Consider the following 18,325-nt stretch of genomic DNA (forward strand, 5'->3'; position numbering starts at 1 on the left):
CTATTGGTTAAAAAGTCGGTGGGTGGGTTCTTAAACAGAGTGTAACCTGTTGGATTCTAATGAAACTATAACTCGTTGCCAGCCTCGATGTCTCAATCTTTATACACTGTACAGACAAAATCAAATACAAGTCATACACCTAAACGGACCTGCATTTTACGTAATTTTAAAGTACTCTTCAACAAAATCATTTGATGAAGAAGACCCACAACAAATTTCTGATCAATTTAATGATATGGTGACCTACATAGGTTTATTTCGCATGTAACTGACTTGGTCAGTAAAATAACTTCACATTGTACACTGCACACTGCTCTGGGCAACAGGAAAAATAACGTTACTTATTTCCAAAGAGAATATAAGACAATGTCCATATCAGAAGTTTATTTTCCACTCACTCTTAAATATCAGCTTGATATGTACACCTGTACAAAGCCATTCCAAACAAGTGGGAATTTACAAACTGTAAAGCATGAACAAATAACTGGAAGTTATCATCCTAGGCTTGTAGCCAACTGTGGGTTATAATAAAATAACATGTATGATATAGTCATCTTCTTGCAATTGTTACAAACATTCATACTAGAGAATAACTGTATTAAAGATCCATATAAACTTCTTTCACATCCTAAAAAGAAAACTATTCTTTGACATCAAAACATTTCCTTAGTATGATATTATTGCTTTAGTTGGCTAGCTGTTATTAAAGATGCAGGACTTGACTTCAGAAACTTTTATTGGGTATAGATGATTGTGTTTGCAAAACTGCCAGTTAACTGTCAAGTTTTATCCATAAACACAATACTTAACATAATATTTCCAACTGTACAATTTGGAAGTGTGTGAATGAAGTATCAGGAATACCTCCGTATTCGCGAGGGATACGTTCCTGAGATGATCATTAACAAGATCATAGTTTGTTGATAAATATATGCACCCTTTTAATAAATCATGTATTATTCTCATCTTCACAGCTTTCACACTTCCAATCACATTTCTAACATCACTTATGTTGCTTTAGGGAAGCATGATTACACAGAAAACATAATTAGTAAACTTCTTAAGATGTTGCTTGTACAGCAGCAGAGTGCAGACTACGACATATTGCAAATGGGTTAGACGCTAAGAAGCTGCTAGTTTTCAAAAATGCACCACAGGAAAGTTTTAAAGAAAATTCATGATACTGTATTATTGAAAGCCTGACCACAAAGAAGTAAACCACAAATATGGAGAGAGGTCTTTGTGGATTTCTTACTTTTCTTCAGAGCTTTCCTTTAAAAATAATTAGAACTGAAGACTAAGCCATGTGTTCTGAAGTCAGTGAAGTATCCCTACAATTCTATTCCAAATTATAAATAATACAGAAAAAGACTGAATGCAACTCTTTTTCTTTACCTTCCAGAACAAAAGTTACTGACATCAACACTATTTGGTTTCTTTTAACCCTTCACTGTTCACTTCCTGTCCTAACTCACCTGCTATGGTAAAATGCCTTAATACAGCACAATCTAACAGAGGAAATTGTTCAACACATATGGTAAATGATGTTTTTCAACATAGGGTAACTGAAACATGTCAGTGTGACTTGTTTATGAAGGCTGTTTCCAGCTTAGTATAAACTAAATTAAGAATCACAAACTTTTTAAGGATGGAGCTTTTATGTCATTACTGCATACAATAACTTCATATATTCATATATAACTCCATCATCATCTTGGGCACTATTTTTTTCCTTCCAAGGACAAGACATGTTTATACACTTTTTGAAGTCCAAAATTTTACGTGGTATAAGTCATTAAAAATATCACTGCTTATAGAAACAATGAGGACGAAATACTCTCTAACATACACTTTCCAATAAAATGCAAATATGCAATGCAACATGAAATATGAATAAATTTTTCAAAAATATTTATTATAATTTAGCCACTTTCATTAGCACAAAACCTATATGCAGAAGACTCAGTCATGATGGCATTACCATTACATCTGATCTTCAGGTAATGCCACTATCATATTCAGATTACTTTAAATATCAGTTCTTTAAATACATGTTGATTCTTCGGTGAGCAGATAACAGCATACAACCATAGCAGCTGAGTTGACTGCAAACCAACCATCAATAACATAGACATCTCTAATTCCAAGACAAACTTTAAATCCAACTGAATGTTTCATTCTTTCAGTACTTCAAGGCCGTTTGGTCATTTTCTTTTAATGACTCACCAATGCACTTCAGGACAAGTTGGACTGGCTGTCAGCACAAATTCCTTTACATAGGGAAATAATTGAACACATGCACATATGAGCAGATGCTCCGAGCTAACGGACGTTTGGCAGGGTTCAAAGTTCATGGAGTCCTTTACCTACACTATCAAACAGAAGTGAGAAGTTACAGCTCAAGGAAGAAAATATATTTCATCCATATAATCCCATAATAACTCTAAAAATGAAAAGAAATTACTGACTGATCTATTACAGCCTTTGTAGAAAATTACTAGAGTCTGTAAGACAATAAAACAATGAGTAACACTGACTGTTGAAGAACCATTCCATCATCTCAGTCAGTAATTCTCTAAATGTAAATGAATGTCTTAGGTTTTGGGTGTTCCAGAGTCTGAAATATTTGGGGAAGAGACAAGTTTCAATACTACAATTCTCTGCTATAATCATTTTTCTACCTCTATAACAAGTCAGCAAACATAAATATGAGTACCTTCAAGATTAAATAATATTTTATTTCCACATTTAAGTTCATATGAAAATAACTAATTACTTTATTTAAGAAATAAAATACTGTTCAATACAGAAGCATTCATATTTCAGCCCAATTATAAGAGCTCATATGACAATTTTTGTGTACCAGAACTTCATACAGAGTGCTAAAATACTAAAACTTTTCCCTTAACCCTAAAATTAATGGATAGATCAACCAGTGAAAAATAAACTTATAACAAATGGAAGACAAGGAGCAACACTCATAAAAATTCAGTCTTTCATGCCTTTTACAAGTCCTACAATGCAAATAAATTATTTTTACAGTAAAAAATAGTATTTTTACACAGATAAAAAGCAAAATGTTAAAATTTGAATTGACACATATCAAAATAAAAGAGGCATCAAAAGCAACATAATTTTTTTACAATAGATTCACTGCCAGTTACCTGTCTCTCAAAATACAGACTTTAGAGGGTTTTTAATGGGATGCATTCATAGAGCGTTATTCTGTACAGACTGTTTACCCAAACTGGCTCTTACAAGAAACTGATTTAACAAAAAATACTTCAATATTGGTATCCCAAAATTTTCAAACTTAAGGATAAACAATGAAGATGTCTACTGGGATTTCACACCATGTAGTCTGTAACAATTTTTTAACGTTTCAGAGGCAATAAGCACCTATCATTGTCAGTCATGCCACATCCTGTACATCACTGTTGCACTAATGTGAACTGAGATCGCTGTTAAACAACAATGGGTCCCAATGACCTCAGATTATTTCTGCACAAATGCAATCCAAATTTCTATAGTTCAGTAGTTTTTGGCCGGTGGAGAAGCTAGCGGAGCTGGTGGACAGGCCTACTCAGTGTACCTGAGGTGGCAAAGTCAGTGTATTTCTATTGTTTGGGCATTCAGTCCGATAAGCTCCACGGTGCAGTCAGCATTATACTATCGCACAAGAGACTCGCTCCTAGCCTTCCCCTTGAAAATTCCACCGGCCAAAAGCTACTGTGCCGACTATACTGTTGCGCAAAAAGATGCAATGTGCAAGAATCTTGGCTCCCACTGTTGTGCAATGATGTTTTAGTAATAGGACCCTGACCCACATTGTTGTGCGACAATTATCCTGGGTGTACACAGGAAAAATGGAAGATAGATATGGATGCATGTTCTTCATGCACACTAGAGTGTGAAGAACACCTAAAAGGACAAAACACAACAGCCAAGGAAAGAAAATTAAATGTGGAATGTGGTCGTCTGGATTGTAGCATCATGTACTTCTGTAGGTATTTCTAACATTTTTGGAGATGTATTCCTCTGAATGACAAAAGGCACCTACAAGATTACAATCTGTCAAAATCCATATAGCCATAATTCATGTTTTCACTGCAATTTAAATCTTAAATCTTGAGATTACAGGAACAAAGGCCACAACCAACCCCAAATGTCTTTCTTGGGTTTGAGTCCCAGTGAACATGCATTTCTGTAGCTCAGAAACTATGAATTATAGAAGAATTGTGCCTAGACCAAAGTTATTTGTTTCAGCATTTCCACTATTGGATTTCTGAAACTTGTAAATAAATAAATAAAATAAAATAAAAAAATTACATGAACAATAACCACAACCTAAAAAAATTAACTGAGTTTGAGTCCCAATGAAAATGGTTTCTGCAGCTCATAAATTAAACACAACAGACAAACAGTGCCAAGATCACAGTTGTTTCTGTGGGAAGATTATAAGAAGAAAGGAAACAACCACAAAAGTCTGTCCTGGGTCTCAATCATGGCATAGAAGGTTTCTGTAGCTCAGTAACCAAGCAATAAAGGAGAATGGTGTGAAGCATTTGTAAGTACAGTCAAACCTCGGTTCACGAACTTAATTCGTTCCTGAAGGTCGTTCGTAAACCGAAACTATTTTCCCCATAGGAATTAATGTAAAATGGATTAATCCGTTCCTGGACCCCAGATGATTGCTTATTTAAAATTTTACAACAGTACTTTGTGCACAAGTTCTTAACACAAAATCAATGGACACCATTAAATCTATCACAACAAAAATAAACACAACACTAAGCAGATCAAATATAGACGAAAACTTAATTTAGTTTTACCGTACCTGTATGGAGGAGAGTTGACGGCGTAAGTGGAAGGTGGTGAGGAAGTGAAATGTTATTGTTTGGAAGGGGATTCTCTTTCTTTTTTCTGTCTCTTGGCACCACTCGACTCTGCATCAGACTCACTGGGCCTCTGTCTCACTAAAAAGTTGTCCAGTGTGATTTGTTTTTGTCTACGTTTTAAAATGTTACTAAAGTGACACATGGCATTATCATTGAAAATGTTTATGCTGTGGCTTGCTACTGCTTTATCGGGGTGATATCGTTCCACGAAACTTTGCACCTCACCCCATTTTGCACAAATTTCACGGATTAAAGAAGTAGCAAGATCAGAGACACGAACACCATTTTCATGTTTGGCTATGATTTCTTTCTTAACATCTATCATGATATTGGTATTTTTTCTTTTCACTTTGCTGCTATCAGTGTCTTTCTTTGGCCCCATGCTGGATCATTCTTCTACGAATACTGCAGACGCCGATACTCCCAGCTTATTGCTCCACGATGTTGACGGATTGCATGTTTGTAACTTGAGACACAGTACGTCATCCGAGACGCTTTGTGTTCGGAAAATTTGTTCGTAAACTGAATTGTTCGTGATCCGAGGCATTCATGAACCGAGGTTTGACTGTACTTGTTGAATTTTCCTGCAGTAACATTGCAGGTGCTATGGTAGTCTCATAAAATAGACAATAATGGCTGTTATGGTAAATAATGAAGTAAGACTGTTACAAGTGATGAAACAGATAATAAGTACTTGAGAAATACAAATCTGGAAATATAGTGATAATGCAGTACATCCAAAATTAAAAAAACGACACAGAAACTAACTAAATAAAACAGTTTCAAAATGTTATGCATATACAAAAGACCACTAAATGGGGCACACAAATTCTACAAAATAAACCAATTTTTTTTAACAGAATAGTCAATTTCTCACTCATAAAACAGGAGCCAAACTTGCTGAAGGAATGAATGAAATTTAATCTGCAAGAGTTAATAAATTTAATCAAAACAAAATATGTAATCAAGCAGATACATGAAAGAGACCAAGAAGAAATACTGGATAGAAAAATAAAGGATATAAAACAAACAAATATTTAAATTATCATTTCTTCTTTTGTTTCATAGGTTTTATTTTACATTTCTGGTTGCTCTTGCATGTCCTGCTTTTCTGTTTCATTTGTTCATCTTTCTTAAATTATCCACTGTAATCACATTTATGTGTCCTAATAATTTCTTCTTCTTTCACACCACCATAAAATTTTCAAATCCTACATTACCATTCCCTGCTGTAGTTCACCCAAAAGTGATATGCAACATTTTGATGGGGTTAGAGACCAGCAAATTATATCCGTGATGATTTAATTTTTTATACTTTCACATATTTATTTTTAAATAATTCACTTAACATAAAGAACTAAAAAAAATCACTTTTTCATATTCTTAAAGCCAGCTCTATGAAGTCATCCCACACTTTTAACAAAATCTGAATCTGTGGAAGAAAACTTAACAATTATCTAAAGATAAAATAGGATATACAAAGTAAAATTCTCACTTCATAATTTAAGAAAGTCACAACCTTCCAAAAATATGGTGATTAAAAAGTTCTGGTTTCATGTAAGAAGACTTAAAACTCACAGCCAAATTTAAATATTATGTACATTGAGAACATAAATGATACAGCCAAAAACCTGCCCAAGCTAATTAAAATAAATGGTTTGGAGTCTATATACACACTTCACTTTGAATACAGTCATATGTGTACATACTTAAGTTCTGAATATCAGTAACTTTCAATAAACTATCTGTGGTCATGAAGCAAGACAAGAATATATATAAATATAAGATGCAATATGTCATAAATGTTAATGGTGACTATATATAATAATTTCTGTAGTAAAGAATATCTCTTTGTGTGACAATTTTCACAAAAAATTTATAAAATTTGCTATGTAGTAAAACACTATAACCACAATAAAAAAGGAAATAAGGTCTCGATTAAAAATGTCAGTAATCTCATGGGCGACTTGGTAGTTTTGTCACTTACATTTCACTAAAATGGCTCAGAATTTAAATATGAAGATAACATAGTTTCCACTTTACCTGGTTTTATTTTTTTAGGTAGTGCTTACTTATCTGTTGTATGGAAAGAACAAAAATATTATATCTACCTGATAAGATAACCTCAGATATAACAGATGTCATGTAAGTCCAGGGCCATAGGTTAACTCTGTTAGTATTGGGGGAAAAAACCCATAAAGAGGGTAAAGTAGTCCACGGAACATTTTTACATCAATTCCCCAACATAACTGCAACAACTTGTTTTTCATCTCCTTAAATTATTCATTTTATGTACACAATGTACCTTTCTGGTGAATCCTGCACCCTTCCATTCCTTGTCTTTCTTCCATCATAACCCTTTGGACAAATAAATAATGTATTTTCTCAATGCCATTAATTCAAACATCTGAGAATGAAAGAATCTGAGTACCAACTGACATGTCTATTTCCCACAAAACATAATAAATGTTTTCTTATGCATTTTTCTTCATTTGTTAATGTAAGATGATCATCTATTCTTATATGGAAACAAAGAGTAAAATAATCTCATCTTATAGTCAGGTAAATATAATATTTATTTAATTCCAGTTCTGCAACAAGAACATATCTTAATGAATGTAATTATTAAAAGAAAACTGTCCTTATAACCTACAAAGAAAAAATAGAACTTAATAGTGAAATACAATTCCAAATTTGAACATTCACCTATTGCAACCATGCTTCTGAAGTCTGTGTGTTTGTAAAAACTTTACTGTCTAAGACCGCTGGTGTACCCAAAACAACCAGGACAGTTCGGTCAGTAAAGTGATTCGATACAGGCTGAACAATCACATTTGATTCATGTCCAGTCAGATACGGAGCAATGTTTAAGCAAAGAGGTAACTTAACCTTTGCTTATATCCAATACAATGAAGTTATTAAATATCCTAATACTTCAATTTAAGATATCAACAAAATATAAGGCATTGGAAGTAATTAATATTGCATGGAATGTTCAATCACCATCATTTTAACAACAAACCATAGCATGTTATAAACTTCTTACATGTAACACACAACAAAACGCATGGCTTATTTCACATGGCAAAACAATATATTCATTAAAATATGTTGTTACAATTCAGCATTTAAAGAAAAACAAAACACTAGTAACATACCAATTTTAACAGGCTCTGAACTGCCACAGTCTCTCAGTAACAACTTTGATTCTTGGCCACAAGGTGAATGCAAGTACACTCATTAGTTAGCTGACATTCTATATAAGGCAAAAATCTGTTAAACACTAAACTGAAAATCAGAACCACAATAGTACAAATTTAAACATTTTCTTCTTCTTGTTTTTCCTTTTGATATTCTAAAACAAACCATCTGCAGAGCTGCTCCTTCAAGGAACAATTCATACACCTTTGTGATTACTGAAAATAAAATGCTTAGTTATCTATACTAGTAAATGGCAGTCCTTAGCAAGAAACATAAAATGTAAATCCTTCATTGTAAGAGATATATCAACAATTCAAACAATAAGGTATTATTTTCCAACCCAGACTTGTGAAATTAGATCATACACATTATTATCAAGGAGGTAGGCAGATATATTCTTTGGTTGTATGTAAAAATACCTTAACAGCTTTATGATAAAGTCACATAAAAATCTAGGTACAGGATTTAACAAAGTGCATATTATGACTTTTTTGTTAAACTAACAAGTTATCAACAATTTGGCACAGAGTTCAGTATTTATCCTTTCTCAAATAAATGTGTTATTGTTATATAATTTTTTTACATCTACACAACTGTAACCATGGACTTGTTACAACCAGTGAAAAACTACATTAGAGTATTGAAGTTACAATGACATTAAGGTAACACAATCTGCTATTGCTGTTTCCTTTAGAATTATGCTCACATTTCTAGCATCACACAACTCTTGTGCCATGGCATACTCTATTCATGATCATGGAAACTTGATATTCTTTTCTCTTAGCCTGAAATAAATTTATACATTAAGCACTTGGCATCTTGTGGTTATCTGTTAATGTGGAGTCTAGGTATAATGCAGAATGTAAAAGGTACTATTCATCTGGTGGTCACTGTTCAGGGTCAGATACTGCGTTTTGTTACCTCACACCTTAAATTTATATTATGTCATAAACTGCCATACTGCATTTCATCTTAGATCATGATACTATTGCAGGAGAAAGCAAGAGTATGTAATTTAATTTATTTTAAAATTCCTGGATCATATCTCATTTCCCAATGCTTGGCACCCAGGAAGCTTGGAGTGCATTTTCTCTCTTTTCTCTCAAAACGAAATGTATTAATCCATGTTTTCAAACATATGAAAATATTTCAGATCATAATTCCTTTTGTATCCACACACATTTCATTCATCAAATCTTGTTTACTATGAATGTTGCAAATAAAATGGGATAACAACTGAAGAGTAATGGACAGCCTGTTTGATTTTTCACTTGATATATGTTAGGCACATTTCAAGGTTAATGAAAAAGCAAGTTACACAGAGAAGAAAGAAGTATAATTCTGGTAAATGGATAAATCAGAGGAAAGCTGGCCTAAGGCTCTAAATATAATATAAAACTGGCAGATCTGCCCCTATTCAGTTCACTTGCCAATGCCACTAGCAGAGGACTCCCATGCTTCCCTTTCCTAACCTCTACTTCATTTTATCTTCTATTCTTCTTCCTTCCCTCCACCCAATTTCAAAGACCCAGGAACAATATATTGGGAATATGAAGAGTAATTATGAACAGCTTTTCAGCTTCAAATGATAACATACCACAATAAAATCTTATTTTCACTGAACATATTTTCTCCAGCCTATTCAATAACTTATTCCCACTGCTGAGTAGTTCATTGGTGTTCTGAGTTTCATTAATATTTACTACCTGCCATATTTCAGACTCACAGTTTTGTTCTCAGTATTATCACAGATATTCACTGTTTTTGTCACCTTTCTTCTATTGAAATCATAATTAATGTGCACTATCTGCTCTCATAACTTCATACATCATATTTATACTTGGAAGAGTTACCTAACAGAAGAGTAAGGTATTACACTATTGTCGGCAGAGCCATCTACTGGCAGACATTTTGTATTACCATGCAGCACAGTCACATTTTTATTGAAAAGAGAGATATGCATACTACAATGCTACCCTTGGTGTCATCCTAACAAGAATTTATCTGCACAATGACATGAAATCAAAGGCAGTAAACAGTGTAAATGAATTCTGATTCACATTTTCTACATATAAATTTCTGGAAATTTCCCCAAAAGCACATAAGTGAACACTGAACTCAAGGACAGACAGAGACCAAATTTAATCATGGATTCTGGAACAAGAATTTCTGCAGCACAGGTACTTGGGATTGAAGTAACTAAAGGCGATAATGACAAGTGGGGAACTTACCCAAAAATTGTATCACATATTTAAAATAATGTCACCGTGATGCTTTTCCATTAGACAAAGAATGACCATAAGAAGAAAGTATCTATGGCACAAAGCAATTACATCCATTTTAAATTACTCTCTCCAATACAATAAACTTGTACATACAATTATCTTCATTTGATTGCTGAATTTTACTTTCTGACGAGGAGTTAGCACAAAAATTAGCATGAACAGTTCTGCAGCCAGTGTCACAGTATATTCAAGAATCAGAACTCACCTCAGGTTATACAATGTTCTGCAAAAATAGTAAGTAGTTACAAAAACAATACTTTATTCATTTGTTTATAGGATAAGCAATATTCAATCATTATGACATATTTGTACTAACCACGTGGTTTAAGACTTCTTTATAGATGACAGCAAAATGCAAAATTTGTATTTTATACATGAAGCAGATTTCAGTTAATATTAATACACACGCCCTCTTACTAAAGAGAAATTAAATTATCTTTCTGCAGTTTGCAGATGGCCCCAAAACTAAAAATTATTTCTGAAACTATTAGCTGTATTTCTACAATAGTTGTCACAAAGATGGCTGCTTTGTGATATGTGATATGCCCCAGTCCGTCTTACTGACCTTTCACAGACACCTTCAGTAACTAATATAAAGATCATACCTTATAAACTGATACCTTAATATAGTTTCTGAGTGTGGAAACAAAGGGCAGTATACAACACAATTTTGCACATTGAAAGAGGTCTTCAATTGTAACATCACAATTTATAGAACTGTATACACGCTTGTATCATCCTTTCATTTGCTGCCAAGCCAAACTATATGCCAAAATGTTCTGACATCCAAACTCCAGAAATACTATTTACAGCCACTTAACAGAATCATCTAGCCCATGAATTTTTCAACAGCCTATAAATTTATTTGCCACTGGGCTTTGTTATTTACCAATGGTAAGTGGGCAAGTGTATTTATGGATCTGTAATTACACTGCTTATATAAAACATTTCTCAAATATATATATTAGCCATCATCATGAATGCAATGACTTTAATGAAGTAATACAGATTCTATCATTCTTGTGGTGAGGAGAAGCTTCATAATTTGTACTCATCAGCAACTATTACTAGGGTGATCAAATCAAGAAATGTCAGATAGGAGAGCACATAACACAGAAAGAAGAGATGGGAAATGCATTCAATATTTTAGCCAGAAAGCCTAAAGGAAGAAAACCACTTGGGAGATGTAGGCATAGATGGTATAATATTAAATAAAGTGGGTATGGGGAAAAGTAAAATAGATTCATTTAGCTCAGGACAGTGTCCACCGGCAGGTCCTTATGAATACAGAAATTAATCCTGACTAGATGAATAACTATCTGTTTTTCAATGATTCTGTTCCATGAGTTAGTAAACACCATATTACACAATTTCCAGATTCACATAAGTAAACAGCTATTTCTGTATCATAAAGAAATTATCAAATTATACCATAATTTGTTTGCTTACAAAACAGTGTGACACTCCTGCTGCTCATTCTGTTCCTTGTGCTGACTCTCACATGTAATTACTGGGTGTTCATGTTTGCGAACAAAAACACTTCTCACCTATTCTTTCTCTCACACACGTACACACACACATACACTCACTCACCCACACAAACACTATTGTTGCTGAGTGTATTAGGAAGAGCTTGCTTATCACTGGAGAGGTAATGAAAAAATATACATGTGTGAAATATATACTGTACATATTCTTTCATGTATATATCACTATTTTACAGGCTTCATTATTATCTACAATATGTATAGAAGAGTATAAGAAAAGCATCTCACTCGTGCAACCTACAGTCACTAGACGAAGAATTTAATTTCATCTGGCAAGAACAGGGAACTCATTCTTAAAGACAGCAGAAAAGTTCTGTGACAGATTGTTCTGCACACTAACAGAGTCACTTATGATCATCACTCAACATGGTATTGTGGCCCTCTACTGTCACCACACTCAAAGTCCCATTTACACATTTATGTTAACTGCAAACAGAACGCATTAAACTGACGGACCTAAAATCTTTCTATTTATCCAAAGCTCAATTTTAAATGGCAAATAAGCCACCATTTGCACATTTTTAATATGAGAATCAGAATAATACAATAAAATCCTAAAATGAACAATGACATACAATAGCAGAGATTTATGGAAGCAGTTCAGAAGTGTCAAGGACACAACTTTGCCACAATGAACTTAAACAGCAAATAGATGAACATCAACCCCTCTGACGTCGTAATGTTTTAAGAACATATTAATTCCCTTGCATATATTTTGAATCCCACTTTTCAGCATTACAATTTGATCCAACTAAGTTTAGATTTTCACTTCTAGAATAGTCTTACTAGTGCAAGCATAAAGCAAGAGAAGTATAAACCCTCAATTTAAATAATTTAGAAAAATTCCATGGTATCCTTCAGTTTGTCAAAGATAAATTTTAAATGGCTAATACATCATAATTTGTATATTTTTAGTACAAGAATCAAAATACAGCATTAAACTCTGAAAATAAAAAATATTACATAAAATAGCAGAGATATATTTAAGTAGTTCAGAGGTGTCAACGATACAACTCCACCATAATGAAATTGCACAGCAGACAGCTCAGTGTAAAATAAAATAAAAAATCTTTGGGAAAGTGCCAAATATATGCAAAGTAGTATGAAATCACGTTAATCTCTTCATCATGCAACATTAACTGAATGTATAATGTTAATAAATGGGTAATCATTTGTTACTTGGACACATTTTACGGTTTTTTCAAATTTCATTATCTATGCACTTCAATACTCCTAAAACTTAGAATTGTATCACACAAAAACAATACCCATTCTACAAATATAATGTATTTTAACAATACATTTCCCTATTTATATGATTTAAAAGATTTTTCTTCATTCTTTGAACACACAAGAGGAAGGATGAATTCCACATAAGTATCAACATTTTCCAAAGAGGCTTATATTTTCAATGGGATGATCCTTTTGAATACTTCACCATAAATTGGCACATAAGCCTGAATCGTAACTTCACGTATTTTGAAAAGTAAACCATTAATGATAAATTCATGTATCAATTGCACTTCTAGTAGTAGCATTTTAAAGACCTGTAAGTACTCAACAACATCATTGATATTTATAGCTTTCACAGGGGTTTATAACCAAATATTTCATATTTTTAGTCCAGTTATTAAGAGGAATACTAATTTGATGATGAAAATGGTGAATAGCAGCTAATTCCATAGTGTTACAAATCCCACCATTGCATCCTACGACATGCCATGTCAACCTAACAAGGGATCAGACTGGTTACCAAGCAGCCCTGAGGATAAGAGCAGATTTTGTTCCCGAAACATTGGCAGAAGATATGATTTATTCACCATTCAGCCACCTGGCACGGCCTGTAACCCGGGAGTCTTTCATCAAGAGGTTTTACACTTTACTTTCTGTCATATTTCCCTTTGTACTGAACATGAGGTGCTCTATTTCTAACACATATCCTTTTCAAACATGCCACTTTTAGTTTTGATTCGGGATTCCATTAGCCATTTTTGAGACCAAATGTTTTGACAAGGAAAAGCAGTCTTTTGCAAACTGATCTTGTGTCACTTATCAACAAGAAAATCTAATGTTTATGGGGGCAGGGGATCAGCAAATAATTTTACTTTGGTGTTTTTCAGGTAGAAGAAATATCTGTGATTACAGTATTCTTACTAACTTCTTTTCCATGGCATGCTATCAAGTTACAGTCAGCGTGATAATGATGAAACCTAATTGCTCAGAATTGTGATCGAGACTGGCCATGTCTTCACACTGAACAGAATTACATATGCATAAAATTCTTGGGCTGGAGAAGGCTAAGATACTACTACATAATTTACATAGATCAGAAGAGACTATGATAAACTTGACAGTTTAGATAATCTTAAGGAACCAAACCAATGCTTTGCCCCATTACACACATCAGAAGTGCATAATAAATCTAACTTTTAATTCTCTGAAAGGCAATGCAAGTCAGTAAGTTCACAAAGAGTATAAAATGGGCAACTAACCTGAAGAAGGCAAGTGGTTTGTAGCACACTGGACACCTGATGGCTCAACAGTAAAAACTGCACCGACTTAATGAGTAAAAATTGTATACTCTCAACATTTAAGTCATTTGTAAAATTCTATATGTGACCCCGATGCTCCCATCTGTCAACAAAACTTCTCTGGGTTCACATATTTAAGATTTCACATTCACTTTCTTTCAACGTTCAACTATCAACTGTTGAACTCCAACAATACAACCTTATTGCTTTAGTTGCTCTAAAGACACATTTAAAATCTGTAAATATTCAAAATAACTCCAAGATATGTTAATTTGCGTATTTACAGCTAAATAACGATGGGCATAACACATGTTTCAGGATCAAAACTTAAATTAGAAACATTTCCACCTTTCCTGTCAGGCACATCTTACTTACCATCTTGCAATACCAATATCTGGGGGAATGAAGACGTTTTTCGAAACCCAATCTTTGCATACGGGAACTGGTGATATAGTACATTTCAAAGGGATCCACATGACAGCAGATAAATAAGTTGATCTGCACCTACAAGGTACAGCCAACACCTGTACATAATCTTGGATGTACAACAGAATCTCACTATCACATCATATTTCTGAACTTATCCTTGGATACTATCAAAAACATCACAGCTTGACAAAAGATTGCCAGTTTCTTAAGCTGTTTGTGACCAACATTTTCCATTCCCATAAGAACTGCACTGACAGAACCATCATAACTTTTTCTGGTTCATAGTTAATTTAATGAAGATATGGCATCTGCTTAGGCTATACAGCATCAACTTAGAAATGACAAGACGATTACAAAATATGATTTAGGAAGAAGAAACTGTGGCCTGAAATAACATACTATCATTGCATTTACCTTGCAGAACTGAAGAAAAGCACAAAACCTGTCAGTGCAGCACATTTTTGGGCCAATATTATGACCATAGATCTATCAAAAGATGGAATAATAATTGCTACACTACAACACTTGGTTGCAGGATACCATCATGTTTTGTCCTTTCAAATGATGGCAGAAATACAAATTATATTCAAATAGAGAATAATGGTAATACTGGATTTTGATAGGTGATAAATCTTATCAGGTGACCAGCTGCATCAATTCACACTTCCCAGTGGGAATAATGGAACTACATGGTCACCAAAAACACTGCACTCTGCTCCAGACTGAAGTGGTTCATTGCCCAAAAAGATTTTGTAACTTATAGTTACTGTAAAAGCTTCAGGCTGTCTCTTCATTTATCTAAAAAAGGAGTTTCACTGTATTGGCAATCCAATTGGATAAAATAACAACTGTAACACATGGGTATATGTCCATTTCCATATAATAACAAGATTTATGCAAAAAAGGAAAAGCAGAATACATGAAGAATCACAAATTAGAGTTCGTATGTACCTAGATAAGTCTCTTAGAAACACAAAATTAATATGGCATTATTTACCAATCCTGTTTATGAGCGAAGAACTCAATGATTGCCAGGTAAAACCCCATTACACCTAAAAGCGTAACACGTGCTGGGATTTAAATGGACTCTCGCAAGCCAATATAAATTTGCTATGGTAGAATTTTCTGGTGTTGCCAATATTTATTTGCATTTCTTTGCCAAAGCTGTGGGATCCACATGGCAACTGCTTAAAAGTTCAGAGATTATCATTCTCATGGTCTCCATCAAAATTTAAAACACAAAGGCTAGATTACATGAAAATGGCCATAAGACTAATTCAATATTGCCTCATATGGACACCAATTTTTCTCATTAATCAAAAACAACAGGTTAATTCTTAACCACAAACAGCACATTTTAGCAGGAATTATTGGCAGATTTGAATAATTCAAGGATAAGTTCAAACCACACCATCCACATTTCACATTTTCATGAAAATAAATTATGTGTAATTATCACTGAACAATACAATAATAACTATAGGCAGGGGAAAGAAAATCCACACTAAAGTTTGATAAAAATTACTACACTATTGCAGTTTGGCCCTACCTCTTAGTCTTCTCTACAGCTGTATTGTGGTTAAATTCATATTCATTGGTGTTACCAAAGAGTGAAGATCGGGGCGATGTTCTTAGCAGCTTCACATTGTTTCCTGGTGTCATAACAATATTGTTATTGTTGCTGCTACTGTTATTGTTTATCAAAGTTTGTGGTTTCTGATTCTGCTGATGAATTACTTCTGGTTTCTTCTTGATGTTAGGGCGGATCGAACGCAAGAGGCGGGGCCGATACGGTGTTTTCCTCCGCCCTCTTGTAGTCATTCGTTTCCCAGGGACTAAATAACAAAAGGCCATATTAATTTCTTCTTCTTCCTTGGCTCTACAAACCACGCCACCTCCTTTTCAGAGGTTTTCCTAGTCTTTGAAGTGTGCATTTGTGAGTAGTGAGTGACCAGCCCACTGCCTCTGCACAATTTCTACTCAATCCTGATTTGTCTGCTAGAGCCATCTAGTAGTGAATCAGGAGAAACATGGGTGAGAAATGGCCACTGAATTTTGCTTACAAAACATCTCGTATATGAATTTATACTAACACTGTAATTACATTCAGTCTGTCATGAATAATCCATTAATGAAACTGATTTAATGCTCATGTCTTTAATTGCCAATTTACTTTTTTCTTTTATTGCCTGCTTAAGATGGACAAATTTACACCATTTACCTCTCAACATCATACTGCAAAACTTGGCTCAAGGTAAGAATTGACAAGCTACCCAGCTCATACATTTGAATAAATGTAGGCATAAGTACAGAGCAGCTAATAGTAAGGAAAAATGACATATGATAAATGTATAAAATGAATAAGTAATTTTCAAATTTATCATTAAGGTAATTTATAATGCAAATAGAGTTACATCACTGTTTTTATTAAAAGTATAAAATAAATCACAAAGTTAATATGAATGTAAGTGAAGTGAAGTATGCTAGCATAGCAAGTGAAATGTTCTATAGAGAAACACAATTTGTCAAGCATGGTAAACAAATTGATGTAATATAGGAGGTGACGGTATTGAGACCAGGGAGTCATGTCTCAACATCTGAAATTTACAGAAGACTTACTTAATAAATTCACTCAATCATACACCTAGCAACAAACTTCAAAAAATGTCATGAACTGATACAAAAACAAAACATACTCTGTCAAGTCTTCCTTGGTATAGGAGCTACTATCATAAAAGTATCATATAAGTGAAATGTCAAGTACAGTCTGATACACGAGCAAAAGAAATAAAAATTTGTGTAGAGGATGGGTCCAGATGTTCAACAGTACTATTAAGATACATGATTTGAAGCTTTCACCATGACAAAGTATAATGAATTCTTCTTGGGCTACCAGCCATATCAGGTGGTGTAATATGAAAACACCAATGTTTCAAGAAACATCATCTTCCTCATCCTCAGGGTACTGAAGTACCCTAAGGACAAGGACAAAGACCACCTGACACAGCTGGTAGCCTGAGAAGAATTCACTATACTATTAAGATGGTTGTTTTCTAAGTTGTTGCACCATGTGATCTGTTAGAATCTACCAGATTTTTTGGCACATCAACCCAGGAGATAGCGATCTTCATATTCACCATAAGCCATCTTCATACTCACCACAAGAACCTCAAATCCTAATAGCTTTTATGTCTTATAACCAAAACAGCAGCATCTTATGGCAGCCATTTCCAACGAACCCCCACCAATCCACATTTCATGTGCCATGTTTTGGGAAAACAAAAAACCATGGCATGACTCATACTGTTTTTAAATTTGGAACATTCGGTGTTGTGTATGAACATTTGTTTTTTTAAAACAAATGTTCATACACAACACTGAATGTTCCAAATTTAAAATATTTGGTCCTTTTGTCAAGCAGCAACATTACTACA

General features: G+C 33.9%; 1 protein-coding gene across 11 annotated transcripts in view; it reads right to left on the reverse strand.

The window, feature by feature from the left end:
* Positions 1–369: 369 nt before the first annotated feature.
* The window catches only part of LOC110826906 (Checkpoint suppressor 1-like), a 42,861-nt gene continuing 24,905 nt past the window's right edge, over positions 370–18,325 (reverse strand). For all 11 annotated transcript variants that reach the window (XM_022058013.2, XM_022058014.2, XM_022058016.2 and 8 more), the window contains one exon: positions 370–16,726. In XM_022058013.2, coding sequence (XP_021913705.1) covers positions 16,437–16,726 — 290 coding nt within the window. In that variant the 3' untranslated portion in view covers positions 370–16,436. The remainder of the gene's footprint in view (positions 16,727–18,325) is intronic.

This window comes from Zootermopsis nevadensis, unplaced genomic scaffold (assembly GCF_977971745.1).
Source record: "Zootermopsis nevadensis isolate Lab colony 2312 unplaced genomic scaffold, Znev_1.0 Znev_ptg000016l, whole genome shotgun sequence".
NCBI lineage: Eukaryota > Metazoa > Arthropoda > Insecta > Blattodea > Termopsidae > Zootermopsis > Zootermopsis nevadensis.